Source organism: Molossus molossus, unplaced genomic scaffold, assembly GCF_014108415.1.
Source record: "Molossus molossus isolate mMolMol1 unplaced genomic scaffold, mMolMol1.p scaffold_m16_p_14, whole genome shotgun sequence".
Classification (NCBI taxonomy): domain Eukaryota; kingdom Metazoa; phylum Chordata; class Mammalia; order Chiroptera; family Molossidae; genus Molossus; species Molossus molossus.
Window position 1 is genome coordinate 38,071,049 of NW_023425349.1, and position 14,686 is coordinate 38,085,734.

The 14,686-nt window shown below is 35.8% G+C and overlaps 1 protein-coding gene across 18 annotated transcripts in view; it reads left to right on the forward strand.

Moving 5' to 3' along the window:
* AGTPBP1 (ATP/GTP binding protein 1) overlaps positions 1-14,686 on the forward strand; it is a 130,989-nt gene that overhangs the window by 79,625 nt on the left and 36,678 nt on the right. For 17 of the 18 annotated variants that reach the window (XM_036261338.1, XM_036261337.1, XM_036261341.1 and 14 more), the window contains 2 exons: positions 452-538; positions 623-771. In XM_036261338.1, the coding sequence (XP_036117231.1) occupies positions 452-538; positions 623-771 (236 nt within the window). The remainder of the gene's footprint in view (positions 1-451; positions 539-622; positions 772-14,686) is intronic. The other variant, XM_036261340.1, reaches the window with a different exon arrangement.

The following is a 14,686-nucleotide window of genomic DNA, read 5'->3' on the forward strand; positions in this document are numbered from 1 at the left end:
TTGCCCTGGCCGGTTTGGTTCAGTGGTTAGAGCGTCGGCCTGCGGTCCTGAGAGACCCGGGTTCGGTTCCCGCTAAGGGTGTGTACCTCGGTTGCAGTATGTCCCCGGCCCTGGTTGGTCGTGTGGGTGGCAGCCACTCGATGTGTTCCTTTCACATCGATGTTTCTCTCTCTCTCTCTCTCTGTTCCTCTCTCTCCCTCCCACTCTACCTGAACAAAAAATGGAAAAATGTCCTCGGGTGAGGATAAAAAAAATAAAAAAATAAAATAAATAAAAAAATGTTTTGTTCTTTATTGATTTTAGAGAGAGAGGAAAGGAGAGGGGGAGAGAGAAACAGCGATGAGAGAGAATATCGTTATGATATATTTTTAATCTGTAGTGTTTTTATGTTTATTATTGCTCATCTACTTAAATGCAATGTATTTTATTATACCTTAAATTTTTTACTTAGTTACATCATTCTAGAAGAAGGAGATATTTTGAAGTTTAACTCCAAATTTGAATCTGGGAATCTGCGCAAAGTAATTCAGATTAGAAAGTAAGTCATTTACAATTTTCTCATTTTGTATCTGCACAGATACTTTTCTCATTTTCATCAGATTTATTTGTTTTCCATTTTCAGAAATGAATATGATCTTATTCTGAACTCGGATATAAATAGTAATCATTATCATCAGTGGTTTTACTTTGAAGTCAGCGGAATGCGGCCAGGCGTTGCTTACAGGTTTAACATCATTAACTGTGAGAAGTCCAACAGCCAGTTTAATTATGGTAAGACAGTTTTCTTTCCCAATTTAGAGTTCATACAGACATTGTATCTGAGGGACAGAAATAAAAAAAACAAACTTTTAAAAAAAGTTTTTCTCTCGTTCTCAAAATTCAGATGTTTATTATGTAACATTTGAAATAAACTAAGCTTTGCTTTGGTGATAAAGAGAATTATCCTTGTGTAGGCAAGCCCTTTAAATGTAGTGAGCATGGTTGATTTCATCCAGATTGAATACCACTAAAATTTTATTATGTATGCTGCTGAAAACCAAGTTACTCATGTCTGTCACATAGAATTGCATAAAGCAGTTGTTTTAAATGTTTTTTATTTTGAATAGATTCATAGAAAGTTAAAATATGGAAATTGTAGAAAGGTTCCAAGTTCTCTTCATTAAGATTCCTTCAACGATTGCATCACACATAACTAGTCCAGTACCAAAGCCAGGTTCTGACATCGGTACACTGTGGGTGCATAATTCTGTGCCATTTTATTACATTTGTAGTTTGTTGTAACTACCACAATAAAAATACAGAATACTTCCATCACCACAGCCGTGTGCTACTCCCTTAAAGTTCACCCTTCAGTATGATGTTAGCTATAGTTTTCTGTAAAATTTTAAATCTACTTGAGGAAGTTTCTGTACTAGTTTTCTGAGACATTTTATTGTGAATGGGTGTCGAATTTTGTTATTATGCTCTTTCTGCATCAATTGATTTGACCATGTGATTTTTCTTCTTTAAGCCTGTTACTCTGGTATATCACATTGATTTTTGAATATTGAACCAGTCTTTTTTTTATCTAAGTAATGAACCTCACTTGGTCACTGTGTATAATTGTAATATTTTGTTAAGAATTTTTGTAATTATATTCAGGAGGAATATCGAGAGATAGTTTTCTTTCTTTTCTTTTTTTATCCTCATCCAAGGACATTTTTGCATTTATCTTCAGATAGAGCGGGAGGGAGAGAGGGAGGAAGAGAGAAAGAGAAACATCCATGTGAGAGAGTTGGGTTGGGGACAAACTACAACCGAGGTGTGTGCCCTTGGGAACTGAACCCGGGACTCTCTGGTCTGCAGGCAGATACTCTAACCTCTGAGCCAAACAGGCCAGGGCTTGAGCGATAGTTTTCTTTTTGTATTGTACTGTATCTGTTTTTGGTGTATCCTGGTAGTACTGAGCTTATAAAAGGAGTTGGGAAATGTTCCTTTGGCTTATTTCTGGAAGAGTTTGTGTAGATTTGGTGTTGATTCTTAAACATTTGGTGGAATTTGCCAATGAAATTATTTAGGCCTGGAGATTTTTTTTATAGTCGTTTAAATTAGAAATTCAGTTTCTTTAGTAGTTTTAGGGCTATTCAAATTTATTATCTTGAGTAAGTTGTGGTTGTTTGTGTTTTTTAGGAATTGATCCATTTCTTCTGAATTGTCAGATGTGTGTCAGTTGTTCAGAGTATTCCCTTACCATCCTTTCAATGTCTGCAGGGTCTCTAGTGATGTTCCCTATTTCACTCCTGATAATAGAAATTGGTCTTCTCTGTTTTTCTCTGTCACTCCTGCTAGAGGTTTGTCAATTTTATTGACATTTCAAAGAACCAGCTTTTTGTTTCTTTGGCTTTCTCTACAGTTAATCTCATGAAACAATTTTAAAAAATGGGTTGTACCAGCAAAAATATGAAATGTATAGCCTTACTTAAGGCTATGTATTTAGTACTGTAAAAAGTATAAAACAAAGAGTTCTTTTTCAGGCATCAGTCTTTATAATCAAATATTATATCAGTGGAAGAAAATATGACTGTATAAACTTAAGCTCAGTAATTTAAAATTAAAACATCAATTTTCAGGTATTTAATCTGATAATAATTTTAGGGTAAAAGAAAAGAATTCTTTTTCTGGCATACAAAAACCCATTTACATTGGGGGTTGAGGAGAAGCAGATGTATTATGTATGACAAGTTTCAAAATCTCAGAGGTCTCAGGTCATTTGTTGTGAGGATGAAAAGCTTTTAACAATGAAGGCATGAGATGCAGTATTATGTGCTTCAAATAAATGTTCTAAGTTGTTAAAAGCATGCATGTGATGATGCTCTTTAAGGAGACATTTCTGAAAATTGAAGCTTTCAAGAGTTGAAGAGGTTGTTCCCAATTGCCATTATTTGTGTGGAAAATAGGAAATTGTATACTCTAGATAATTACTTTACATGTATGGCATGAAAGCTTTAGTCAGATTCACTAATTTAATGTAATAATTATAGGAAGATTAGGTAGCATAATATCTGGTTTAGTTGTATTTTAAAAGTTTTAAAAATGTTTCAAGTACTCTAATTTTAAGGATACTGCCCTCCCTGTGCCCCCCACTTCCGCCTTCAACGCAATGTTGATACATCAGATAAGTAGTTAATTTCCAAAATATGTAAAGTACTCATACAACTCAGCAAAAGGAAGACAAGCAATCCAATTAAAAATGGACGGAGGGCCTGGCCAGTTTGGCTCAGCCGTTAGAGCATCGGCCTGTGGTCCAGAGAGACCTGGGTTTTGGTTCCTGGTAAGAGCGCGTGCCTTGGTTGCAGTTTGTCCCCGGCCCTAGTTGGTTGTGCAGGTGGCAGCCATTCGGTATGTACCTTTCACATCGATGTTTCTCTCTCTCTTCCTCTCTCTATCTGAACAAAATTTAAAATGAATATAATTTTAAATTTAAAATGAATATAATTCTGCAACTAAAACTCAAAGCTATGAGATAGAAGACTGCTTTATTTAAAAATTTTCCCTCTTTACCTGGCCAGTGTGGTTGAGCATTGACCCATGCACCAAGAGGTCACCATTTTGATTCCTGGTCAGGGCACATGCCCAGGTTGCTGGCCATTCCCCAGTGGAGGGTGTGCAGGAGGCAGTTAATTGATGTTTCTCTCTCATTGATGTTTCTATGTCTTCCTCTTCCTTCTCTCTAAAATCAATAAAAATATTTTAAAGTAAAATAAAAAATTTCCTCCTCCTTACCCCTTGCCCTTCGGAAATATATGTGTGTGTGTATATATATATTTGTGTGTGTGTGTGTGTATATACACACACACATATATATACATATATATACACATATATATACATATATACACATATATATATATATTCCACATTTGAGGATATGTTTTTATTGATTTTAGAGAAAGGAAAAGAGAGAGAGAAGGAGAGAGAGACATTGATGTTGAAGAAACATCCGTTGGTTGCCTCCTGTACTGCCCAACCAGGGATCAAACCTGAAATGTAGGTGTGTGCCCTGACTCAGAATCGAACCTACAACTTTTTGGTGTATGGAATGATGCTCAACCAACTGAGCCACTCAGTCATGGCTAGATAGTCTTCTTTTCCATCCTCACCCGAGGACATTTTTCCATTTTTTGCTCAGATAGAGTGGGAGGGAGAGAGAGGAAGAGAGAGAGAGAAACATTGACGTTAAGGGACACATCGAGTGGCTGCCACCCGCACGACCAACCAGGACCGGGGACAAACTGCAACTGAGGTGCGCGCCCTTAGTGGGAACCGAACCCAGGTCTCTCTGGACCGCAGGCCAACGCTCCAACCGCTGAGCCAAACTGGCCAGGGCAGTGGCTAGATATTCTTATATGTATATCACACTTTTCAGATTCACTTTGTGGAGAATTTGGAAAACAAATTGGTATTAAGAAGAAAATAAAAACCGTCAATGATGTGTCATCCAGAGATAATCACTTTAACATTTGTTGTTTCCTACCAGCCTATTTTATAATGCAATATGTGTTTTCCACATATTAGTTATATACTTATTTTAAAAAATGAGGTTCTTAACCCATGTAGTTATATAATCTGTGTGTGTTTGTGTGTGTGTGTGTATTTATATATATATATAATTTAAATCCTCTCCTGAGGATATTTTTCCATTTATTTTCAGACAGTGGGAGGGAGGGAGTGGGGGAAGAGGGGGAGGGGAGAGAGGGAGAAACATTGATGTGAGAGAGAGACATCGATTGGTTGCCTCCCGCATGACCCTGACCAGGGCCGGGGACAATCTGCAACTGAAGTATATGCCCTTGACTGGACTCAAACCCGTGACTCTTTGGTCCATGGACCAGGGCCATAATCTGTATTTTAACCAGACATACCGTCAACGTTTTATCTGGTCATTGAATATGAGTCTGAAACAGTTTGTATGGAGGTAATTTAATGTATTTATCTAAAGCTTTATTGGATTAAGTTGTTTCTGATTACACTATTTTCTATTTTAAATAATGCTGAGATAAACAATATACTGAATCTTTGTGTAACCCTGGCCAGTTTGGCTCAGAGTGTCGGCCTGCGGTCTAGAGAGACCCGGGTTCCGTTCCCACTAAAGGCATGTACCTCGGTTGCAATTTGTCCCCGGCCCTGGTTGAGTCGTGCGGGTGGCAGTCACTGGATGTGTCCCTTTCACGTTGATGTTTCTCTCTCTCTCCCTCCCCCTCTATCTGAACAAAAAAACAAAAAAATGTCCTTGGGTGAGAATAATACACAAAAAATCTTTGTGTATACAGTTATTTAGTTACCAATTCACGGATATGGAATTTTTAATCTATCTACCAGCTGTAAGTGTGTTTGATTTTTTTCTTGTTATGAAACAGTGGATCTTTAATATAGGAACTTGGTAATTTAAAAACAGTTTAAAGGACTCTCTAAGGAATAAAAGAGAAGAGAAAAATCTACTGTTTAGCATTTTATATCTATCCCTGAATTTATATTCCTATAATTTAAAATTTTAATTTTACCTTTTATAGAGTTGAGATTACAGTATTAAAACTTACTTGTAAACAATATGTGTGTGTGTGTGTGTGTGTGTGTGTGTGTATAATTGATTTTTTTTAGAGAGGAAGGGAGAGGGAGAGAGAGAAACACTGATATGAGAGTGAAACATCTATCGGCTGCCTCCTGCATGCCCCCTATTGGGAATTGAGCCTACAACACGGGCATATGCCCTGACTGGGAATCGAACTGGCAGCCTTTCTCGGTACACAGGACAAGGCCCAACCAACTGAGCCACACTGGCCAGGGCTAAACTGTATATATATTTTTTACAACACAATATATTTAAAAGCTTTTCCCAATGTCATTAAATATTTTCAGGAATATTATTGTTAATATCTGTATAATATTCTATTTAGTAATATACAATAATTATTTGAATGATAATACATTGATGGGAGTATATTTTTCAACTTTTCAGCATTATAAGATGTGCTGCAGTAGATATTTGTAATTATTTGTTTTTGTATATGTTTCTGATTATTGTTTGTCATAAATTCCTCCAGTTAGAATGTCTCAAAGAAAATGAACATATGTTTCTTATTTATTTTGACATTATTATATAGTTTAACATCCTGTAGTCTTTAAAAAAAAAAATTTAGGGTCTTTTTCTACTGATTTTTTTCTGAAGTTTATTCTGAATAAATTTATCAAGTGCTCACATTAAACTTGTAGAATAATTTGGCAGAAATTGAATTTTTTTGTATTAAGTCGTGATCCTTAAAATATGGTGAATAATTTTATTCAAGTTTTTTATTCCATCACCTAAGTTTTTAGTTCTATAATTTTTGTAAGTTCTATATATTTGTATTTACCTTCATTCATAAATATTTTACGTAATTTTGTTTCTGTTGTGAAAGAGTGCTTCTATTTTCAAAGTTGTTCTTTATGATTAAGAAAGTGATCAATTTTTATTTCTACTTGAAAATCAACCTTTTTACTGACTTTATTAGTTCTCATATTTTTGCAGTTGATCTTTTGGGTTTTGTTGGTAGGTTCCTGTAATTTCTTCCTATCGATAGTGTGTATCTTTCATTGCTTTTGGATAGAACTTGGAGAATGTTTAGAATAAAAAGGAGACATTGAGTATCCTTATTTTATTTTGACCTTAGTATGAATGCCCTAGTATTTACATTAAGTACGTTAGCTCTTATTTTAAGATGCATACTCTTGTAGTAAAGAATTTCTACGTGTACTAAGTTTTAAAAATCAGAATTATTTAATTTTTTGCATTTATCAATCTAATGTGACCATGTAATGCTGTGGCCTGTTATCGTGCTGTAAAATATTAATAATATTCCTAATATTAAGCTATCTTTGGGTTTCAAACCACTTTGCCATGTGAATTAATCTTTAAATATAGAACTGTTTTTTGATTTGTTAGCATTTTGTTTAAAGGTTTTACATCATTGGTCATAAGTGAGACAAGTCACTTTCCGTTTTGAAGAGCTATCTTTGCTTACTCTTAGAAACAAGCTGAAGCTAACTTTGAACACTGAAATAAAAAGGCTCTTAATTCCCCACCCTGTGTTCTGGAGCAGTTTAAATAGCATTTATATGTTTTCATGAAATTTGGGAAGAACGTACCTCGAAATCTGTCTGGTTTTTGAGTAGGAGAGGAACTGTCTGGATACATTGTTCAGTTTTCTGTGACTTAGTAGTCTAGTTTTCTACTTCTTACCGAGGCAGTCTTGAAAATTTCTATTTTCTTATGTAAGTGACATTTAGATTTTCAAAATTCACTAGCAGAGATTTCTGTATGATATTTACAATATGTGTACTTGGTTGTACCCTTGCCTGTTTTCTTTTTTTGTTTGTGCTTAAAACATAATTTAGTTTATTTTAGTATTTAAAAAACCTGGCTCTTGATTTTATTATTTCCTTTAAAAGTACTTTTTATTTATTCATTTCACCCTTTTCTTCTCTGCTGGTTTATTTACATATTTATTTTTGTTTAATGATTAAGCATAGGTTTTGAATTTGCTCTCGACAACAACTTAATTCTCTACCCCAACCCCTCCAGATTTTAGGAACTCCTTGTTATTTGCTAGATTGCCTCTAATTGCATGTAGTTTTGGTTTTCTTTTTGACTCAAGAATTATTTAGGAAAGAGTTTGATATTTTTTTAGTTGGTTAAATTATTTTGGTTAAAATTTTTCCCATTACTTTCAGATCTCATTAGTTTTGTTCATGGACGTATGATATTTATGATTTGGAATACTTTTTTTATGGTTTACGATCAGATCAGTTTTTGTTTTCATGAGCGCTTGGGAAATAATATGTATTCTTTGTGGGCAATAAATTTTAATATATATTGTGAATTTATTGTTATAAGTCTGTTTATTCAGTTTTCTGTATCCTTGTTTATTTTTTACCCTCTCTATCTGCCTGAGACTGAAAAGAAATTTAGTTTTCAATTCTGTTGTGTTTCTGTCAAGCCTCATTTAAAAAATATTTTTTCTATTTTAATGCAGAATTACTTGGCATATAGATGGTTTTCACATTACTTTTGTGTGTACCATTTAACAGTATGAAATAGTGATATATATCCTATTCAGTATCTTTTGCCCTGAATTCTTTTATTATATTCTTCAGTTTTGAATTTGCTTGATATCTTTGCATCCTGTTTCTTGTCAATAGAGGTTTCATTTTGTTGTTTAACCTTTATCTTTTAATATGTGATTTTTTTAACCTATTAAAAATTCTCTTTATAATTGTTGTGTTTGATTTTTTATGCTTTCTATTTTTTGAGCTTCTTTAGTGTTTTCTTTATCTGTTATTCTTTTTTTTTTTTATCCTCACCCGAGGACACTTTTTCATTCTTTGTTCAGATAGAGCAGGAGGGAGAGAGAGAGAGAAACATCGATGTGAAAGGGACACATCGAGTGGCTGCCACCCGCACGACCAACCAGGGCCGGGGACAAACTGCAACCGAGGTACATGCCCTTAGCGGGAACCGAACCCGGGTCTCTCCGGACCGCAGGCCAACGCTCTAACCGCTGAGCCAAACCGGCCAGGGCTATCTGTTATTCTTTAAAAAAAATATTTTTCTTTACTGATTTTAGAGAGAGAGGAAGGGAGAGGGAGAGAGGTATAGAAACATCAATGAGAGAGAACATTGATCAGTCCTGCATGCCCCCCACTGGGCATCGGACGGCAGCCTGAACATGTGCCCTGACAGGGAATCGAACCAGTTACCTCCTGGTACATGGGTCGATGCTCAACCACTGAGCCACACCAGGCCAGGCTATCTGTTATTCTTGAAGGGACTTCAGGGTGTAGTGCAACACTTTTTTAAGTTGTGGGAATCTAAAATATGTACATAAAAAATAGATCATGAGGCATATTCTACACTGAGTTTTTCTCAGTCTTCCTCCATCTGCCTTAAGTTTAGTATAGATTCCTCCCAGATTTTAACAAGAAGTCTGTTGAGTTTTCTTTTTCTTTCTACATATTTGTAAATATTTGGGAAGTTGGTAAAAGCTATAGAAGGAGCTATTAGGTAGATGTAATTTTTTAAAAAATGAAACTCTATCATAAGACTTAAGTTAATACAACATAAAGTAGATCTTTGTCTTAACTTGAATTGAGTTAGAAGAAGGAAGGGACCAATATTTTAGTAAACTAGAATTCAACACTTTAAGAAATAATAATTTGCTATGTAGTTGATATTATTGACATCAAATTCATTTTGAATTCACTTTAGAGATGGTACTGATGATGAAAAATATTTGCACTAGAACTTTTTAGCTGGAAGGATTTATTTAATTGCCATGCATAATTGAAATCAGGAAATAATTAGGAAAGTAGCATATTGTTTGTATTTTTTCTTTTTTCTTTTCTCAATTGGGACTTACAGGTTGGGATAGTATTTAGTGTTGGATTTTAGCAAAGGTGCCTAAAAGAGATTTTGTTCTTTGTGAATACACCTCCCCCTCCAAAGAGGCTGAATTACCATTGTTTTTGTTTTCCGAGTTGTCCTTTACCAGGGATATTTTAGAAAATTCTGTTAAATATTTAGTTTTTTTTACTTTTGTTTTTATTTTTACAAATGAATGATTTTATTTGTGAATTTATATTTGAGAAGTTATGTCATTGTATGTGACATATATCTGTTGTCATCCATCAGCCCCCCTCCATTACTTGAAAGGGGTTTGCTCAAGTCACCACTAGATGGCAGTCTTGCATTTTAGTAAAACTTGGAGCAGTCATCACTCTGGCACTCTTGCTCTCTGTCTTTCCCTCCCGTGCCCTTCACCCTCCACTGTATTCCATGTAAATGAGGGTTTTTAACCACCAGCATACATAAGTTGAACATATGTGAGCGAGGCAACAAAATAGAATTTTGGAGTCTAGTACGTAGTATTCTAAGTTGCCTGCCTTAGTTAATTCCATACTTTGAAGTTGAGCTGAGCTATCTCTTGACTAAGGAAGTCGTCCCTGACTCTCCAGACTGCATGAGTCCCCCTGATAAATGTTCCTTATATTTTTTTTGTTTTAGAGTGCTCTTTACATCTTTATGTTGTTACTGTGTGTGACCGATTAATATCGTGTCTGTCTACCCTCACCATTTGTTTATACATTTTTACGAGATCGGTGTGTTTGTAGCATGGCATTTAATACACATGCAGTGAATACTTGTTAAGTGAATGAGGCCGTGGCTGCGTGAACTATGAAGAGGATCCTATTAGGAGCTTAAAATGAACATGTGTAAAATACACGTCAAGAAGACTTTAGTTCAATTTATGATCAACTTCTCTAGATATTTTATTTGGCATGAATTTGAAACTTACAGAAAAGTTGTACCCTTTATTCAGGTGTTGAGCATCTAAATGATGCCCCATCACCCTAGAATTTTTCCAGTATATTTTCTACAGACAGTGACCTTTTTCTGCACAACTGCGGCTCAACTATTAACATCAGGAAATTGTCATTGATAGATGAGTTACATCAAATACTTAGACCCCCTCTACTTAAGTTTTACCTCTTTTCTCAATGATTTTTTAAAAAATTAATTAATTTATTTTTGTTACAGATGTTTCTCCTTTTCCTCCCACTGATACTCCCTCCCTCTCCCTCCCCACCCTGTCCCCAGCTTTGTTGTCCATGTCCATTGTTCATGCATACATGCATATAAGTTCTGTGGTTTACCTCTCCCCCCCCCCCACACTCTTTTGGGGATTGCCAGTTTATACCCCACTTCCACATCTCTGGGACTACCCCGTTCCTCAGACTGTTATGTTCATTATATTCCACAGATAAGTGAGATCATGTGATATTTGCCTTTCTCTGCTTGGCTTGTTTCGCTTAGGATAATACTCTCCAGGTCCCTCCATGTCGTCTCAAAGGATAAGAAATCTTTCTTTCTTACAGCTGCATAGTACTCCATTGTGCATATGTACCACTGCTTTTTTATCCATTCGTCTACTGATGGACACTTGGGCTGTTTCCAGGTCTTAGCTACTGTCAATAGTGCTGCTCTGAATATAGGGGTATATATATTCTTTCTGATGTTTCAGGCTTCTTAAGGTATAGTCCTAGAAGTGGAATCACTGGGTCAAATGGCAGTTCAATTTTTAATTTTTTGAGGTAACATCATATTGTTTTCCATAGTGGCTGCACCAGTCTGCATTCCCACCAGCAGTGTACTAGAGTCCCCTTTTCTCCACAACCTCGCCAATACTTATTGTTTGATGATTTGTTGATGGCGGCCATTCTGACAGGTGTGAGGTGATACCTCATTGTTGTTTTAGTTTGCATCTCTCTGATGATTAGTGATGTTGAGCATTTCTTCATATGTCTCTCAATGATGTTTTTAATAGCAAAAGGATTCAGCTCAAACCACATATTGTATTTTGTTGCTGAGTCTCTTTAGACTATTTAGTCAGGAACAGTCTTGCAGTCTTTAATGTTCATAACCTTGACACTTGAAAATTATAGGACTCTTATTTTGTAGAATGAGTCTCAATTTGGAGTTGTCTTGTGTTCCTCGTGACTTGGTTTGTTCAGCATCTTGGGCAGAAATATCACAGAAGCCATGTGTTCTGGTGACACAGGATTTTGTTTGTCCTCTTGCTCGTAGTTATAATTTTGCCACTTAAGTTGGCGTTTGCTAGTTTTTTCCATTGTAAAGTTATTACTTTTCTATTTGTAATTAAGGATTTACGTGGAGGTACTTTGAAACTATATACGTGTCCTGTCTCTTATCAAGCTTTCAATCTTAGTATCAGTACAGAACTGGTTTTCTCTTTTACTCAGTGGGTTATAATTTGTTTTTATCATTATTTATTTGGCACTCAAATTGACCAAGATATGGCCATTACCTTTATGCTGGCTTGTGTGTCCTTTTGACATGTCCCCATCTGATTCAAGTGGCTGCCATTCTCTTCCAGACCAAGAATCTGATCTTCCTCTTTTTAGCATAAATCTCTGCTACAATACTACCCATATTCACAACATGAATGTTTTTCTCCATGGGGTCACTGAGTCCAGACAGGTGCCTTAAGGTTATTCAGGTTCCATTTCAAACTTCTCTTGTCCCTCTCGTCTGTTAAATGGGGGTATTAGCTTCAACTTGAAAATTTTGTGAATCAGTGATTCATAGTACATTTGATGATTAAGGCCTAAAACACCTTTTCTTTCTTTGTATCTGCCCCTATTATTGAGCATATACTCAATACAACTTTGGCCTTCACTTGGATATTATTAGAAGTCATTGTCATTGGATGTTGGCTTCACTGTGGCAATTTAATATTTTGATTGTCTATATTCAAATTATAAGATGGACAGTTCTTAGTATATTTGTTTTATGCACATATAGGTTTTATCCTTTGGCTAATGGCTAAGTCAATTAGTCAAATATAGCCTTTCTACATCACTTTGTGGTTTATTCAGTCTGAGTTACCTCATTTGACCGATTCTTGTTGGGGCAACCTGTTTTGTTCATATGTTTTGTTTAATTTTAGTTAGAATTTCCAAATATAGTTCTCTTTACTGCCAAGAATTAACTATCATTTAAAAAGAATATAAGAATACATTATCTTTTATAAAATTAGAACACTTCAGACAAATCTAGTCTGCCCTTTGACCTCAGCTTGAACCTTGTTCCACCTTACTATAATTAACCATTATTACGAATTTTGTGTGTCTGGAGTAGGTTAGAGTTTCCATTTGAAATGGCTCACTGAACCTAGGAAGAGATAAGGAAGACAGGAATCTTTTATATATATATATATATATTTATTTATTTTATTAATTAATTTTTGTTACAGATGTTTCTCCTTTTTCCCCCACTGATTCCCCCCTCCCTCTCCCTCCCTGCCCTTTCCCCAGATTGTTGTCCATGTCCACTGTTCATGCACACATGCATATAAGTTCTGTGGTTTATCTTTCCCCCACCATCCCCCTGTTTAGGGGATTGTCAGTCTGTACCCCGCTTCCGCATCTCTGGGACTACCCCATTACTCAGACTGTTATGTTCATTATATTCCACAAATAAGTGAGATCATATGAAACTTGTCTTTCTCTGTTTGGCTTGTTTCACTTAGGATGATACTTTCAAGGTCTCAAAGGATAAGAGATCTTTCTTTCTTACCGCTGCACAGTACTCCAGTGTGTATATGTACCACAGCTTTTTGATCCATTCGTCTACTGATGGACACTTGGGCTGTTTCCAGATCTTAGCGATTGTAAATAGTGCTGCTACAAACATGGGGGTACATACTATATTCTTTCTGATTGGTGTTTTATGCTTCTTAGGGTATATTCCTAGAAGTGGGATCACTGGGTCAAATGGAAGATCAATTTTTAATTTTTTGAGATGACACCATATTGTTTCCCATAGTGGCTGCACCAGTCTGCATTCCCACCAGCAGTGCACTATAGTCCCCTTTTCTCCACACCCTCACTAGCACTTGTTGTTTGATGATTTGTTGATGGCAGCCATTCTGACAGGTGTGAGGTGATACCTCATTGTTGTTTTAATTTGCTTCTCTCTGATGATTAGTGATGATGAGCATTTCTTCATGTTTCTTAGCCATTTGTATGTCCTGTTTGGAGAGGTGTCTACTTAGTTCCTCTGCCCATTTTTTAATTGGATTCTTTGTCTTCCTTTTGTGGAGTTGTATGAGCACTCTATATGTATTGGAAATTAACCCCTTATCTGATATATCATTGGCAATTATGCTCTCCCATACAGTGGGTTGCCTTTCCGTTTTGATGATTGTATCTTTCGCTGTGCAGAAGCTTTTGAGTTTGATGTAGTCCCATGTGTTCATTTTCTCCTTTGTTTCTATTGCCTTAGGTGATGTGTCAGTAAAAATTCTGCTGCGTATGATGTCTGAAATTTTGTTACCCACAGTCTCTTGTAGGATTTTTATGGATTCATGAGTTACATTTAAGTCTTTTATCCATTTTGAGTTTATTTTTGTGTAGGGTGTAAGTTGATGGTCTAGTTTCGTTTTTCTGCAAGTAGCTGTCCAATTTTCCCAGCACCATTTATTAAAGAGGCTGTCCTTACTCCACTGTATGCTTTTGCCACCTTTGTCAAATATTAATTGAGCATATTGCCTTGGGTCCATTTCTGGGCTCTCTGTTCTGTTCCACTGGTCTATATACCTGTTCTTGTTCCAGTACCAGGCTGTTTTGATTATAGTGGCTTTGTAGTATAACCTGAAATCTGGTATTGTGATCCCTCCAACTTTGTTCTTCCTTTTCAAGATTGCTGTGGCTATTCGAGGCCTTTTTTGGTTCCATATGAACTTTTGAAGTAATTGTTCTAATTCTGTGAAGTATGCCGTTGGTATTTTGATGGGGATTGAGTTGAATCTATATATTGCTTTGGGTAATATGGAAATTTTAATGATGTTAATTCTCCCAATCCATGAACAGGGTATGTGCTTCCACTTTTTTATATCTTCCTCTATTTCTTTTTTCAGTGACCTGTAGTTTTCTGTGAATAGGTCCTTTATTTCTTTGGTTAAGTTTATTCCTAGGTATCTTAATTGTTTTGCCACAATGGTAAATGGGATTGTTTTCTTAGTTTCTCTTTCTGTGAGTTCATCATTGGTGTGTATAAGAATGCCATCGATTTCTTGATGTTAATTTTGTATCC